Source organism: Diceros bicornis, chromosome X (assembly GCF_020826845.1).
Source record: "Diceros bicornis minor isolate mBicDic1 chromosome X, mDicBic1.mat.cur, whole genome shotgun sequence".
Classification (NCBI taxonomy): Eukaryota; Metazoa; Chordata; class Mammalia; order Perissodactyla; family Rhinocerotidae; genus Diceros; species Diceros bicornis.
The window spans coordinates 33,161,683-33,178,883 of NC_080781.1; the positions used below are offsets into that span (position 1 = coordinate 33,161,683).

The window sequence follows — 17,201 nt, forward strand, 5'->3', positions numbered from 1 at the left end:
CTAGACTGAGTATTGTTATTATCATCCCCATTTATAGACTGGAAAGCATTTCCTCTCATTTGGAATTTCTCTGTGGTCTGAGATTTTAAGACATGATCACTTATTTTTTAATTATTTTAATAAGCCAAACCCTCCTGTGTGTCTGTCTGCTGCTAGTGTTTTCCTCCAGCCTGTGCGCACACAGTCTTCTGTGGTCGCCTGCTGCAGCTTCCCCAGAAATCAGTGAAGAGCAACAGCAGGCCTCGATTCTGTTGCATCCTCAAGCATCATGCCCTCTCTTTCAGCTGATGAGACAGCTGGCCTGCCCTTCAGCAGATGCTCCAGAAACCTAAGCCTATTATTACACAGCCGTGGCCATCACTGCTTTTTATAAGTTATCATAAATTTCCATGAATGAAATGAACAAAGTTACTATAGAAACATAACTACAATTCCGTGTTGAGTCAGGATGCCCACCGAGACAGTTATTGTGTGGAAACCCTGAAGCTCGGTGAAAATCTTGGCCTCTGCCCCATTCATTGGAGACATCTGACCAACTGTCTCCCTTCCCTGTGCTCTAGTTTCCTCTCTGCATATAAAATATCAGAAACAAATATACTGTAGAGAGTCAACTGCTATTTCCCTAAGGAGCTGAACTATGTACTTGGGAATCCTTAACACGTCTAACCAGGTAGATGGTAAAAACAGTAAAGAGGTTCAAAAGGACAATGTCCTGGCCAACAGGTAACAAGAAAAAAAACCTTTTAAACTAAGGCTATAAGTTAACTGCATCCTAAAATGTTTGCTTAAATAGTGTTTTCCAGTGCAGATCTGTGTTTGAAGATGACTGTGAGGGATATGATTAATAGGTGCTTCAGAACATGACAGTAACTTCTGTCTGAGACTGCCTGACCTGGTGTGGGGTCCCTTCTCTCCATCTCATCCTAAGGCAAGATGATATGCTTATCCCAAGTGTTGTCACAGCTCCTCACAGCAAACAAACAGACTCCATTTATGCCCTTTCCTCTCTGACTTCCTACATATCCCATTCAAACTGGCTTTTTAACTGCTGCTTCTCTCACTTCTTTTATCCCTTGATCTTTCACACCAACTTCCTCTCAATCTGTATAGTCAACGTGGCAGAGCCTGGTGGTTGTTCATCTACTATCTGATCCCCCTTCTTTTATAGCAAAAGAAGTTTGCCTGGGCCTTTGGCCTTCCAGAATACAGACTACATTTCCCAGCCTCCCTTGAAGTTAGGTGTGGCCAGGTGATGGGTTCCACTAATGGGCTGTGAGAAAAAGTGACGTGTGCAACTTCTGGGCTGTGCTTTAAAAAAGGGGGTGGGGTGTACCCTCCTCTTTTTCCTTCCTCCTCCACCCTGGTTTGAACGTGGATGTGGTGGGGAGCTGGAACAGCCATCTTAGACTGTGGGATGAAAGCTGCAAGTTGAGGATGGAGGAACAACAAGTGAGAAGCAGTTTGGGCCTAAGACATTGCCCTGGACTGCTTAAGCACAAACATTTATACGAGAATGGAACTTCTATCTTGTTTAAAGCATTATTATTTTGGCCTTGTTAATAGTACCTGATCACACCTGTTTAAGCAATGACACCTGTTCTTTCAAAGTATTCCTATATAGCATCTTGTATAGTATCTCCCAAGAAGTATTTCACTAATGATTTCCAAGCACTGATTTTTAACAAAGAATATTGTGGTGAATTTTCTGCAAAGACGGCTACCCATAATCCCATTATATACATGCAGCTCCTCCTCCCAAGAGGTGGAGTCTATTTACCCTCCCTTTGAATCTGTGCCAGCCTTATGACTTACTTTGACTAACAGAATGCAAGGGAAGTGACCCTATGCCAGTCCCAGGCCTAGGCCCTTAAAGAGTCTGGCACCTTCTACTTTTGCTGTCTTGGAAGCCAGCTGCCATCTAAGGAAGTCCAATTATCTGACTGGATAAGTTATGTGGAGAAGATGAGAAATTATGAAATGAGCAAGAGAGAAAAAGACTCAGCCAAACCCCAGCCAGTACAGCCACCTCCGACTGAGACAAGTGAGTAAAGCCATCTTGGATCCTCCAGCCCCAGTCTGTCACTTCGGCCATTACTATGTGGAACAGAGGTGAGCTGTCTCCACCAAGCCCTGCTCAAATTCCCAGCCCCAACAACTATGAGCAATGACACGGTTGTTCAAAGCAACTAAGTTTTGGGTGGTCTGTTGTGCAGCAATCGATTACTGACACAAATATAAAATAATTTGAGGTTGGTGATGAAGGAAGGAAGCGACCATTTCTTGGGGCACAGAAAGAGAGTGACTGCCAAAGGCAGAACAAACCTGGACAATGAAAACTTGCCCAATTGTTTGCTTCCCTATCCAGAGTGTAGTTCTTGTGGATGCCTCTGGGAAGTGGTTCCGTTTCTTTGGTACCATATAAGATATTAGAAAACTTTCCCAAATGGACAAAAAAGGCAAGAAGGGAAGCAATAAATTCCATGATTAAAAGTCACCATCTTCATCAGATAGATGCCCAACTAAAAATTCATTGGTGATGTGTTTATATTAGAGAGGGCCACTCAAAGTTTACCTGTCCAGTTTGCACTAACAAAATCATGCCAGGTAAAAAGGGGATCAGTATCTCAATCAACCAAGTTGTTTCAAAGCTGAAACTGGCTTCCTGAAAGTTATTTGCCAACCCGGGAAAAATTTAGCATAATTTAAGATAATCTACAACAATGCACTGATAAATTTATTCTTAGCCCCACGATGTTTGTATCTTCAACTGAATCTCTGGAAATAATGCAGTGCAGCCCAGCAAACTTCCCTGTGGGACATTGGGTAAACCTAGCTGTCAGATAGTTGGGAAACCAGAAAGGTATTCCATCGATTTGTCTATCTTAAATCTCAGAGATTTTTTTATTCCAGAATTTCATTTGTGTTAACTCTCCATCTATTCTACTCTGTAGGAAATACAAAACAAGCAGAGAGCCATTCCAAAAACCAAGTTTGTTTGTACACTGTCCTTTATTAAAACAACTAAATGGGGCTTTCATGCAGGGGCTCTCTGCACGTCAAGGTATTTGCTGAGTTTTTATTGTCCATGGTTTTTAACTTTCTTGACTTTTTTTCTCTTCCTCTTTTGGCCTAGGAAAAAGTGTTGGTCTAAAGGAGAGATCGTGTGTGTACTCAAAATCTGGTCTGTAGATGAGGACTTGTAATTCTAACTGTCCATTGTTCTATCTAAATGCCAATGTAACCAAAAATAACTAAAAATGGAAAGAAAAAAATACCCCCAAAACAATAGTTGTTACATTCTAAAGTTTATTTTTTTATGTCAGTGGAAGTTGTGGCTCTTTAAATATCTTAGCCTTCTGCAATTTACAGTCCGTTTTTTCTTCTCCATTGATTTATTTCTATCTATATCTGTTTTGGAAATAACCATGGATTTGAGTCCACTGCCAGAGTGTGGTTTGCATAAGAGAATTAATTTTAACTTGTGGTTCTTTCAAATTAGCCAGACCACAGAACTGACCACCTCAGAGTCAAAAGTAAGCCATGTTCTCTCCTCCCTCCAGGTCTGGAAGAGAACTGGGACAATTTTCTCAGCACTCAGCACAACTCTGGCCAAGATGCACCATTCAAAGTTATGTGGAAATCTGGGAACTACTCAGTCACCATGTGTCAGCTCCTTAAATAGGCTGAGGTCTGAGTTATGCTCAAGGACCCCCTAGCGCCGCCAACACACAAAGTTATTAAACTAATTTAATACATTGAAAGCCAAAAGAGTCAATGACATCCCTGGAGTAAAATTCACTGGAGACAAACTCCAGCGCATCTGTCACCAAATCAAAGAATTGCCCACTTGCTTTGTCCATTTGTCTCTTTTTCCTGCAGGCTCTATGCCCTCTTGTGGCTCACTGGTCCCCTTTTTGCCGCTCCCACCTAAATGCATGCACAATTCCCCTGCCCCTCAATATGCCTGAACCTTGCTCTGGCAAACTCTAAGATAAATCCCCTGAAATTGGGGTTCATTTCTTAGTTCTTTCTTTCTCCTTCTGGAAAGGTTCCAGGCCCATCTGGTCCAGCTTCAGACATGCTTGCTGCTTTTTGAGAACAATTAGCATTTTCTTTCCGTTGTTGCACTCAATCTGGACATCTGAACAGTGTGATCCCTAGAGAACTCTGCCAACGCTTGCTTAGCAGAAAAATTTTTGAGCATCTCCTCTCCTCCTATCACCTCTGCCCCTTCCCATGTGAGGGAAGAGAGATTCAAAAATTTGGGGGGTTGTTTCTGAAGAGCTAGGAAATACTGGAGGAGATACTGACAGCAACATCTGTGAGGGCCCCTTCTGACCTGAACACCTGGCCTTAGGTCCTTGAAGAGGAGCATGTCCACAGTTCATAGCCTCAGTTCCACTCTACCTGTACCGGTTGGCCAGGACTGCTCTGTAGTCTTCTTTTCACTGAGAACTACAATGATTCAGGGGAAAACGTCTAAAACCTTGGAAAAAGGTTGCTGTGCCAAATATTCTGTTGCTGCTCTGTTTTTCTATAATGTCCCCTTTACTGCCTGGACTAAAAGTGTCAAAATTACATTTCCCAGACTTCTTTTGCCAGCTGGGTGCCAGATAGGTTTGCCAACGAGAGGCACTCTCAGGAGAACAGGAGGCAGGAAGAAGGTGGACGCCATTATGCTTCTGGTAGGAGCTTCAATGAGGGTTTCCTGGGCTTCTGAAATATCAGCAGGAGTGTGGGCTCCTGACCTCATTTTCATCAATGATGGTGTCAGTTACAGAAATGTCAGCATCACGGGTGGGCTTATGGACTTTGGGTGACACTACCATTCCACTTTTGCTCCTCCAGCCCTTGGTTGGTATGGCTTTCTGCTGTAACTAATCTCTGGTAACAGTGTTTCTCCTCTTTTGCTCCTCCAGCTCTTCCTATATTTTTATAACCATTACCCTGTATTAAATTCCCCTCTGTTTGAAATACCTAGTTGTTTCTGTTTTCCCAAATCTGACTGATACAAACTCCTACCTAACTCCTAGAAAAAAAGAAGCCCAGCATAAATCTGTCAGCTGAGTAATTATTTGGACCTGTTGCTCTCATCAACTGGATACAAGGTATGGTCCAGGCTGTGACTCCGATATAGAAGGGTTTTGATCACATCTTGGGCCAGGTCCCTTGGCTACAGCTCATTAACCACATGACTGCAGAGTGAGAACGGCTGGTGGGGAAGACAGTGAACAGTGGTGCCATCACAAAAACACCCCTGGGACCGAGGCCAGAGAAGTTATTGCACATCTGACCCCAGAGAGTAGCACCCAATTTCAGTCTTTCTCCTAAAGTATCTGTCCAAGACACTGAGCAGGCAGGAAGGAGTCCTAAGGGGGAGTGAGGTAAAGCACATTAGCAGACTGAGCTGAACAGTTCTCTGGAGGATGGGCAGATCCCAGCAGGGTAGCAGTCAGGCTCCCATGGCCAGCTGCCTTAACACCTCAGTGCCAGAGCTGTCCCTGGATTCAGGGACTCTGGGCCTGAAAGCCTGGAGACATAGGCTTGGCTCTATGCAACCCTGAGCAAGTCAAGTGACCTCTCAGGCCTCATCCGTAGAGTGGGGGATTGGACTAGAATGTTTTGTAAGGATGGGTCCTGGCAGCTCTAACAGTTTATGTGAAAATGATCCCCTGGGACAGTGTTTCTCAACGACTTGGGGGAGCTTCAGAAAAATACCAGTGCCCCAGAGATTCAGATTTAAATGGCAGCCAGAGTTGAAAACCACTATCCTAGAGCAGTCTGCCTCAACATTTAAAGGGCATAGGAATCCCCTGGAGATCTTAAAATTTAGATTTTGAGCTGCCCGGTTTTGGATGGGTCCCAAGATTCTACGTTTCTAAGAAGCTTCCTGCTGGTGCTAATGCTGCTGCTCAGAGGGCACTAATGTGAGTAGAAAGGTACTAAACTTCTTCCCAAATTTGATCTTCTAAGGCAGGTCCTCAAACTTAAGAGCATCAGAATCCCCTGGAGGGCCTGAAAATGCAGATTGCTAGGCCTCACTCCAGAGTGTCTAATACTGCTGGTCTGGAGTGGGGCTGGGAATTCGCATTTCTAACAAGTTCTCAGTTTGATGCTGCTGTTCAGGGGACCACACTTTGAGGTCCACTGCTCTCAGACAATGGTCCTGGACCTTGGCTGCACACGAAAACCACCTGGGAAGCTTTTATACTGCCACTTGCCTCCTCCAGCTGTCCTACATCAGGTAAACTGATTCAGAATCTCTAGGGTAGGACCAAGGCATGGCTAGGTTCTAAAAGATACTCAGGTGATTCTAGAGAGCAGCCAGGGTGGGGATCCACTGCCCCTAGACCAGTCCTTCTCAGAATGGGGGGTGATTTTTCTCCTTACTCTCCTCCCCCCTCCAGGAGACACTTGACAATGTCTGGAGACATTTTTGGTTGTCACAACTTGGGGGTGGGGGGGAGATGTTACTGGCATCTAGTGGGTAAAAGCCAAAGATCTGCTGCTAATCGTCCTACGGTGTAAAGACAGGACCCCACAACAAATAATTATCTGGCCCCAAATGTCTACTGTGCCAAGGTTCAGAAACCTTGCTATAGAGCACGGTCTAGCAGAGTCCCAGGTCCCCCCTCCAGACCTGCTGAATTAGAATCTGCATTTTTAAAACGGTTCCCAGATGAGTCCCCTGCTTGAGAAGCACTGCCTTAGATCAGTGGCTCTCTAAGCTTCAGAACGCCCTGGAGGGCTTATTAAAGCACAAAATGCTGCATCCCACCCCCAGAGTTTCTGATTCAGCAGGTATGGCGTGGGGCCATAATTTGCATTTCTAAAGAGTTCCCAGGTGCTGCTGCTGCTCCCAGGACCACACAGCAAGAACCATTGCTCAAGAAACTCCGAGCCAGGTGAAACATCCAAATCCCTTCCAGCTTAGCAAACTGAGTGCTTGCTGACTACCAGAGTCAACGACAAAGGAACTACATCTGTGGGCTGAAAGCCACATAGATGCTCTCTGCAGGACTGTCCTGCAAATGTCAGTAACTGCTCAACACTACAGGGCAGATCCCTGAACTAAAGCAGCAGGAATGTGCCCTACCTCTGCCCGCCTGCAGCTGCCTCAAGAGCAAGCAAGCCAAGAAAGAGACCAATGTCAGATGAAAGCCATCAGCTGTGAAGTCAGCTCTAGGATAGAGACTGAAGTTAGGTCTGGGCCGAGCCAGAGGACTAGGGATGAAGAGAGCTACTGAAAGCAAAGCTGGGTGCTTATGCTTTACACACAGGATACTGATGCTTCCTTTAAAATCCACTGTACGAACACCCCCTGCTCTTCTCAAAGTGTGTGCCTCCTGAAGGCTGTGATAGTTTCTTACCAACACAGGAGGCTGGTTGGCCACTCCAGGCCTTGTTATCCATGCATGTGACCGTCCGCTCCCCTTTCAGTGTGTATCCTGGTGAACAATAGTACTCACACCGGGAGTTAAAGTAGGCACCATCTACGCACTTGAACCCTCCATTTGCCGGCATGGCAAGGGTAGGACATCGCTTTTCTGAAAAAGAGAAAACCAGATATCCAGCATTTCTTAGTTTTTGTCCAGAGAGTTTCAGAGTCCAGAAACTCTGAAAGCATAGGGTGAAAAGTTCTTGGAAATATAATGGATAGAATTAGAGAAACAATGGATGGTTGCATGTCACACAGAAGGACACCAAGTTTCACATCAGACTGGCTTGGGTTGGCATCCCAGCTAAGCCACTGTCTTAGGCTGAGTTCCTCAGAAGCAGACCCTGAGACAACGATTTGTGTGCAAGTGATTTACTAAGAAAGTGCTCCCAGCGGCTACCAGTGAGGGGTGGGGGAAGCAGGACAGGGGATGGGAGGAAACCGGACAAGGTGGATCTCAGGCAAAGTCAGCCTAGCCTGCTCCCACGGGGGAGCTCTGCAGCATGAATGACACCTGAGTCTGTCCTGCCTTCAGGCAAGGAAGCTGGGCTTTCATAACCCTTTACCAGTCAGTATTGGGGTAGCTACAGGCTGCCCATGGGGGATGGTCTCCATGTCAGAACAAAGAGAGCAGTCTTCTGAAGGAGCAGAGCCTCTTCTTCCTCTGAAGAAGATCGAAGGTGCAAGTCCTTAAGAGCAGAGCACTCAGAAGCTGGGAGATGGACACACAGAACTGGTAAAGGGCATCCAGGGAGATCTGAGTGAAGCACCGAAAGTGTCCACTATCGTCACCCAGTTGCATAGTCTGCATAGGCTGGATCACATGGCTGCAGCCCTTAACCTCAGTTGCCCCAACAATAAAGTTAAAGTAATGGCACCCGTATCCATAGCGTTGCTGCACAAACTGAATGTATGTGAAATTCTTGGCACACAATAGGTGCTCAATAAATGGTAGCTGTTTTGAATAACAAGGGCATCTAAAAAGTGCTTCAACAATGCTATACCACTTGCAGTTTCCCAAATGAGATATGACTTTCATGAAGCTAAAAGTCAGCCCCCAAAATCATCTTCCAGTCTTCTCCCCTGAGGCACGCTCCCTTCCGTGGACTAAGCATCACTCTTCAGTGACTCTCCCTGTCTCCCTAACCCCACCCCTTAGGAGAACACTTCTTGTCTCCATTGCCATGAGTCCATGACTTAGCAGCATTCCTATACTCATTTCGCTGTTTACATCTCTGCCCTGCTGTCTCTGATGCTATCTTGTGATGTCTCTGATGGCAGAGCCTGTGTGTGTCCTATTTGTTTCTAAATCCCTGACACCTTTTCATGTCTAGCACTTACCGAACAAACCTAACCTGTTTACTAAACAAAAGCTCTGTTCTCTCTCCCTTTCCTAAACTGCTGATCATATCCCTCTGTCTGAAAGGTGTCATCTCACTTCCACCATAGCTTAGAAACCCACTGGCTTCTGCTCACAAGGGGAATGTTTCTCATCAAGGACCGCAAAACGTTCAGTAAAAAGCCCTGATCTCAGAGCAAAAGAACTTCAGCCCTGAGGACCCCACGTGGGGCTGGGCTACTCACGCTTGCAGATGACCTTGTCGGACCACCGTCTGTTTGACTGGCAGATCAGCTGGGAAGAGCCATGCAGCTCGTAGCCCTTCCGGCAGCGAATGTCACACCTGGTTCCCAGGGCTGTTTTGTAGTATCCTCCTTGAGGGGCCCTGCAGTACACATCCCCGTACTTCACCTTGATTGGGGAGCACCACGGGGTGTCTACAGGTAGCAGAAACAAAGGAGGGGAAAAATAGGAAGTGACGTCTTCAGAAAAGGTATCTCCTCATTCTTAAAGTCCCTGGCTGGCTGCATTCCAGATTTTGGACCTCCAAATAGTGCCCCATGTCTTTTAAAGTGTCTCTGGGTACGGAGGTTATGATCACAGGACTAGGTGTCAGACATATCTGAATATGGATCCGGGTTCCTCCATTACTAGCTGTGTGATCTTGGACATGTTACTTAACCTCTCTGAGTCAGTACCTATACCTTTGGCATAGGACTCTTACAAGGACTAAAAAAATAATGCATATCAAGCACCTAACACAGTGCCTAGCACACAGCAAACATTCAATAAATGCTTGTTATTTTTAGTATTTTCCTTAACTAGATACATAATTCTCTTAAGGGCAATCGATACCATCGTGAACCCTAACTCCAACCATCCATACATAGTGGCAGGGGAGTCAATAATTGGTTAATTTAGATTTTTCCAAGTCTGTATGCATATTCTCTGTAAGAACTCCTAGTACTGTTTTAATGAACGTGAATGAAGCTACAATTTCCAGGTTTTGGCCTCAGGATATAATTTTGGCTTAAAGTCACAGAACAATTGCTCCCCATAGGGCAACAACCCCCCTTTGCAGATGTCCCCAGTTACGCCTCATTTAGGTAAGCGAGTGACATCCTTCCCAGATGGCAAAGTTCCAGGGTGTTTTGATTTTGGTCTCGTAGTCGCCCAGAGCACAGCTAGGATGACACTAGTAAATCAGAAGTTCTCCCCTGTGCCTTTGGAAGGTGCTCGCTGAAAGCCATAAAATTATTAGGGCAAGACTAGCTCCTCGGTGGGGAAGTTCCCACGGTGGCCACTGCACAATCAATGGGGACCAGTGACAAGCTCCCTCAAGCCTGCCGGGCTCTCAATGCCATGAACAGGAGCAACGCCTTGCTCCTCACTCCACCCCAGCACCTGAGATGCCAGTGAGCGGGGTTCGTGCGCCATCATGTGGCCAGGAAGGAGGACAGACCTTGTGTGCCTTTCCCACGAATTCTCTTCTGCGAATGTGTTTCTGACTGCTTCTCAGCCATGAAAACCAACGGTCATGTCCAGGTCTTCTGCATAGGCTGTTTTTGTCCTTTTGTACTTTCACGTCTCCTTTGACTAATCTTTCATCACATAATGTCTTGCAGACAGCTGCAAGTGTGTCCTAAAGACAGGACTCAAGCAGCATTCCCCAGACTTTCTGGGTAAAAGTAACGTCCCGAGGGCTTAGCCTAGAGCTGAGTAAATTCCACTGTGTGGATACAGACTTGCAGGAGCTTACGCCAGGCCTACAGACTTTCCTTGAACAAAGTTTCCTTCCTCTGGGGTTTACACATATAGTCTGTATGTGCCAACATTTTTAAATGAGAAAAATATGGACCCTGAAGTAAAGTATAAAACAGCATACGTCTCCATTATTTTCTTCTAAAAAATAAATAATCTATAAAATAAAATCTATAAAATAATTATATAAAATTCTATAAAATAATTCTTGAACCAATTTTAAACGGTTTAGTTCTTTCTTTGGTGATGGCTCCAGGTAAGCCATGAAACTAGATTTCAAGATCACAGGTAAATGAGAAGCCCTTGGGATACGTTTGTTTAGCACTGCCAAGCTGTGGATATTTCTTCTATAATCAAATGTCCTTAAGATAAATTCTGGGGGCCGGCCCCAGAGGTTGGGGAAGAGTGATGAGGTGGGAGTGAATATGAGCGACCCAGAGGCAGATATGAAAACGTAATGAGCTAGTGAAGTATGGTGGATACAATATTGGGCAGAGTCAAGAGGCTTAGGCACACATTCTAACTCTAACTACCATCTCCTAGTAACCCTGGACAATTCACTAATGGCTTAGCGGTTAAGTGCGCGCGCTCCACTGCTGGCGGCCCGGGTTCGGGTCCCGGGTGCGCACCGACGCACCACTTCTCCGGCCATGCTGAGGCTGCGTCCCACATACAGCAACTAGAAGGATGTGCAACTATGACATACAACTATCTACTGGGGCTTTGCGGAAAAAATAAATAAACAAACCTTTAAAAAAAAAGATAAATTCTGGAAAAATCCATAAATGCCTACCACTCAAATAAAACTGAGATTTGGAACCTACTGGCTTCTGTGACTACCAGAGTGAGGTATATTTCTCTCTCTCTCTCTCTTTCTGCCTTTCTTTTCCAACTGTGATAGGAAAGATCACTTACAAGGAGACTCCAAAATGCACTTGGTGTTTTTAATCTCAAAGAAGCACTTTTTATAGTTCGTCAGAGGACTTCCATGGCGTTAAATCTTAAAAATCATCTGTCGCTTTACCTCTTTATCATCTTTCCCCCCCTTCTCCCTAACTTCCCCACTGCCTCACTTCCTCTTAGTTTCCCTGTCTGCCATGTTTCCCTTCTAGACTGCAATGCTTCTGTGCTTCCCCATATCTAGCCAATTGGGTCCCCTTTACCGTCTCTTTTCCCACCATCTCACAGGACAAACTGTGGAACCCTTGACTGAGAACTGGGCTCCAGAGAGAGAAAATGAAACCCCTATTGGAGGTTGGGGAAGAGTGATGAGGTGGGAGTGAATATGAGCGACCCAGAGGCAGATATGAAAACGTAATGAGCTAGTGAAGTATGGTGGATACAATACTGGGCAGAGTCAAGAGGCTTAGGCACACATTCTAACTCTAACTACCATCTCCTAGTGACCCTGGACAATTCACTAAATTTTTCAGAGAACCAGATTCCTTATCTATAAGGGACAGGAGTGGGCTAAATTATTTTCCAAGTCCCATCTAGCTTTAAAGTTGTATGATTCAAACTCTGTTTTATTCCTCTCTAATCCCCTACCCATCTCATACCCATGCCCACCTCCTTACTCCTTATTCTGACTGATAACTTTGGGTAGTCTTCTCTTGTAACCCTTCCAGCTGAAGGCAAATCCTTTTTGCATTCTGGGTCCTGATCACGATTCCACTAATGTACAAACTGGAAGAGTGTCCAATTCTCTACTTGTTTTTCACTCAAATGTTGAAAGCATTCACATCCTCTAGCTCCTGGACTTTGGCATGAGTTTAGGAGGGACACAATTTTAGAGTAAACTAATACGAGGCAGCATACTTGCAATTCTTAGCACACACATTATCGTTGTCTTTTCCACAAATGCATCCAAATATTTAAGGCTAGCAGGTACATTAAAGAATGACCTGCATATACATATATCACAAATTCTCATATTTCAATACAACATGCAATTAGCAGATTTTGCCCCATATTCTGAGTCTTCAAATCTTCCTAGCAGTGCTGGCTGCACATCCAAAAGCCGTGCTGTTGTCAACGTGTGGATAAAATGTCTTGTTTTCATTTATTTGCAAAAGAAATTTTTTTTGGATTACTTTCCAAGACAAATATTTGGAAGATATTTTGACAGCTTAGTAGCCCTGCAGTGAATGTAACTAAAATGTTGAGTGAGTGACTTGAATTTGAAGTGTATACAAGCACCATGCGTTACAGTGAATTAGCAAAACTTTTAATGTAGATGTTTAGAGAAAGGAAGCTCTTATGCTGCTTCAATTAAGACAGAGTTTGCTCAGGGAGAAGTCTAAACTGATTATTCAGGAGAGCTTTTTAATTCCCCTGGGCCAATGTGGTAAGCATTCCAGGTAACTGGATTTCCTGGGGTAGGCATTATCCTGTAGCAGACTAATGAAGAGCCACGAGCAAACTCTGCGAATTGAGTTAAAACATCTGGATTTCAGATCCAAACTTAATGTAATGGCTGTTGGCTAGCTGTGTGAATCTGGGCAAGTCACTTAAACCCTCTCTAATCTGTGGTTCCATCATCTGTCAATAAGGAGTAACAACATATCACTACACGCCTTCCCCTTCCCTCAATTAGTGTGAAGATATGATGGCATTCCAAGTAAAAGAATCAAAAGCAATGTTGGCCACATTCTGAGAACACAATAAATGTTAGTCAAATTTCAGTTTTTCTTTTACTTAAATTTAATTAAAAAACACTTATTGAGTGTATACTCTGTGCCAGACACTGTGCAGGGGCCTGCAGAGCTAGAGCTAAACCCCCAGTTAACAACGGTTTGCCTCTAAGTTTTAAAACTAAAAAACTGACAATGAAAGCAATTTCCTAAGAAATATTTATTCTTCAACATTGAGAGTAAGCTCTAGGGCAGGCACACATTTTGACCATCTGGTCTACCTTCTGCACTTGCGAAGCTGCGAGGTGCGAATGAACAGTGGGAAAAATGATCTGAGAGCACTAGACGACCCCTACTGTACATGTGAAGGGTCCCATGTGCACACATATGTTTTAGGAAGATTTTTCGACAAGGGGCTCAAAGAAACTAAAGATTTTCTAGAACCCTCAATTAATTAAGAAGTGTTAGGAATCAGAATATCTCCTTACCCCAAACATCTAATTAACAAGTTTGTGCTTTGCTTGATTGGTTATGTCTGAGGCAATTAATATAGGGGCTGTGGATAGGAATGAGTATGTGCATTCACAGGTCATAAGCAAATGTGGAATATGGTGGGAAACACACCTGGACACACACACCAGTCATTATATTAGAAAGATTGTTCAGTTGTGTGGAAAACAACTGAAGGACTCTGTCCAACCAAAGGCTGACCAGTACTGCCCTGATTCTCTTGGAACTTAGACATATCACAACAGAGCAAGGCAGTGTCCTCTTGCCATAATGTGGGCAAATTTCCTGGGAAAAATGCCACAATGAAACTTTATTAACCAATATTTTTCAAATTATTCCTCCACTGTTAAAAGGAACCAGATTTGGAGAGAAATAATCTAAATTTACCTTCACTTTTCCCAGGGATCCCTAGGCTTCAGAGAAATGCCTTACCAGTAGAAATATTTGTGGACATACTTACCTGAGTCTGCATAGAAGGTCCTTGATTAGGCTTTTTATACCTGCTGGGGGGTGGATTGCTGGAAATGTGTAGAGCTGAAGTTCTTTATCATTAGATTAAAGTTTCTTTGGGAAACACACTTTACTCATTATTTCAGGAGCCAAGCTGGACTCAGAAAGAGCACAATGAAATGAGCTTATGAAAATCAAGTTTTCTCATTCCCCATTCATCTCAGTACATTAGCAGCACTGGGTCCAGATTTGACCTTGGGTAGTTGACTCTGGACGATTCTGGCTGTAATGTATGAATCAGGCAGAACTCAGGGCTTGATTTTCACTTTCATCAGCTAGAGCTTGGCTTTGCAGAAGTAAGGACAGTAAAGAAACTTATGAGAATAAAATGACCACTGGGGTGCTGAAGGACAGCACTTCAGAGATTTCCAAATGCTTTTTGTTTTCTTTATTTTTTTTGTAAATGGGAGCATACGCGTACTAATTTTTTTTTTTTTTCTGGAGAGGTAATGGAACTTAAATGCATTGTCTGGTCACTTTATTATAGTCTGCTCTGCAGGGCAAAAAGGAAAGTTCTCCTGGCATCAGCAGGCCCTCATTAGCACATCAGCAAAGCATTCACCTTCATATCTAGTGTGTGAATACCCGACTTCCTCATCTTCTAGCGGTGAGTCTCCAGATCCTACAATAAAAAAGAACAGAAACTGCAGAAAGAAAAGCCACATGATATGAACGAATATTTCGAAGCATTGCATTGGCATAGTCCATGCAAGAGGGGCTATTAGAACGCAGAGCCAAGAGTGAAAGCTTTTATGGCCATTCATGAAGGGACAGGGGATCTCTCAGAGTGAACCTGGCTGGGCTGAGATTGCCAGAGTCAATCAAAATGAGCCTCAAAGTGTTTTGGAATCACCATGTGCCAACTGAAATTCTGGACTCAGATAGAGAGAAGTCAACTTCACTCTGAGAAGACGCCAATGTATATGAATCTCATGCCAGAGGAGATGCAGTAAAACGTGTGTGACTCATAGATACAAAGAAAAAACTAGGGTTGCCAGAGTGGAGGGGGGCAGGGTATGGGTAAAATAGGTGAAGGGGATTAAGAGGTATAAACTTCCAGTTATAAAATAAGTCACAGGGATGTAATGTACAGCATAGGGAATTTAGTCAATAACATTGTAATAACTTGGTATGGTGACAGACAGTTTCTAGACTTGTCATGGTGATCATTTTGTAATGTATAGAAATGTCAAATCACTATATTGTACACCTGAAACTGATATAATATTGTATGTCAACTATACTTCAATTAAAAAACTGTGTGTGACTCAGATATGGCCCATAGTTTCTCCAGCAGTCAAAGAAAACCCAGTAGAACCAGGTGTTTATGGTACCTGAAAGTCAGTCCATCTTGTGAAATGAATTTGGGTGGAGAATAAGGAGGCAAATCCAATGTCTTATCTTAATGACAAAAGAAATACAAAGCTGCTTTGGTATATTTGTAGGAAATGAGGGCCAAACTCGAGATCTGAATGTTTATTCAGAACCTCTCACCAAGGCATGGCTAAAGTAAAATATCTTAATAAGTCTTGCTACCCTTGAAAACCACAGCCTCAGAGAGAAAGTCTGTATTTAACTTTAAAATTTAAACTCATTTGGAAGTTGGAACTGAATCATTTTTAGAATATTGAATTTTGAATTCCAGTAAGTAGTAGGTCTTTAATTTTGAAGCAGTACCAGACCCCAAACTTCAAAACAGTAATCTTAAGTTTAGAGACCTTTCCCTCTAGACTTCCTAGTCTGATCACTGATCATTGAGTCAGCACCATCTTGTTCACACATTTACCTACGGGACCTGCAATCATAACAGACAAGGACACTCTATTATGAGGTTATTCAAATCTCCATATAGGATGAGCAAATGAGTAATGGTCCCTGCTCCACTTGTATTCTGGATGAGAGATGGTGAGTGTGGAAATTGAAAGTGGGGAGGTGATGAAGGCTGAACCATGTCCATTTGGAAAGGACCCTCCCAACTAGAGAAGCCCAGTTCTGTGTTCTGCTTGGCTACAGGTTTCTTCATCTGGTCTCTGGCCACCCAGACAGGTACAAAACTACACAAACTGTTCATTATTCCACATCAAAAAGTGGAAACCAGTATTAGCTTTCAGGAAAGCAATCTAGCAACATGAATCAAAAGCCTATGTTCAAACCCCTTGATCTAGTCATTCCACTTCTGGGAAACTATCCCAAAGAAATAATATTAAATATAGAAAAAAATTTACACACAAAGATTTCTTTGCAATGTCATTTATAATAGCAAAAGACTATAAACAGACCAAATAGTTGATATTATGGTTAAATAAACCACAGTACATTCATTGGATATAATATAATGTAGCCATTAAAAATAATGTTTATAACAAGATACAATAGCATGGAAAAAGCTTGTTATAACATTAAGTGAAAAACGTGCTATAACAAAATTATATAAATGGTGTGATTTATAACAATGTAAAGCAATCAAATTGAAAATAATGCATATAAAAGAGTATTGATAATTGGATGTTTTTCTTCCTTCTCGTCTAAACTTTCTACATATAAACTACTAAATTTTCATACTATAAAGTATGTATTACTTTCATAGTTGGAAATAAACTTTGTTTATTATGCATATAACTCAAAGAAGCTTAGTTTACAAAATACATTTTGAATATATTAGAAATGTTTAAGAATCTACTGTCCCTCCCCTCCCACCCTGCCCCCCATTTCTTTCCATATTCAGAGTCGAACTGGAATTCCTCTAAGAATGGTTGGATTCTCCAACTCCATAGGGCATTTTTCCTTCCTTCCTTCCTCCCTCCCTTCCTTCCTTCCCTCCTTCCTTCCCTCCTTCCTTCCTTCCTCCCTTCCTCCTTCCCTCCTTTCTTTCCTTCCTTATTATTTTATTGAGGTCACATTGGTTTATAACATTGTGTAATTTCAGGTGTACATCATTATATTTTGGCTTCTGTATAGACTGGATCGTGTTCACCACCAAAAGTCTAGTTTCCACCTGTCACCATACATA

The 17,201-nt window shown here is 43.2% G+C and overlaps 1 protein-coding gene across 1 annotated transcript in view; it reads right to left on the reverse strand.

Moving 5' to 3' along the window:
* Positions 1-17,201, reverse strand: part of SRPX (sushi repeat containing protein X-linked) — an 80,177-nt gene that overhangs the window by 20,192 nt on the left and 42,784 nt on the right. Inside the window, exons 2-4 of the mRNA XM_058535640.1 lie at positions 14,754-14,813; positions 9,023-9,214; positions 7,371-7,547 (exon numbers count right to left, since the gene is read on the reverse strand). Coding sequence (XP_058391623.1) covers positions 7,371-7,547; positions 9,023-9,214; positions 14,754-14,813 — 429 coding nt within the window. The remainder of the gene's footprint in view (positions 1-7,370; positions 7,548-9,022; positions 9,215-14,753; positions 14,814-17,201) is intronic.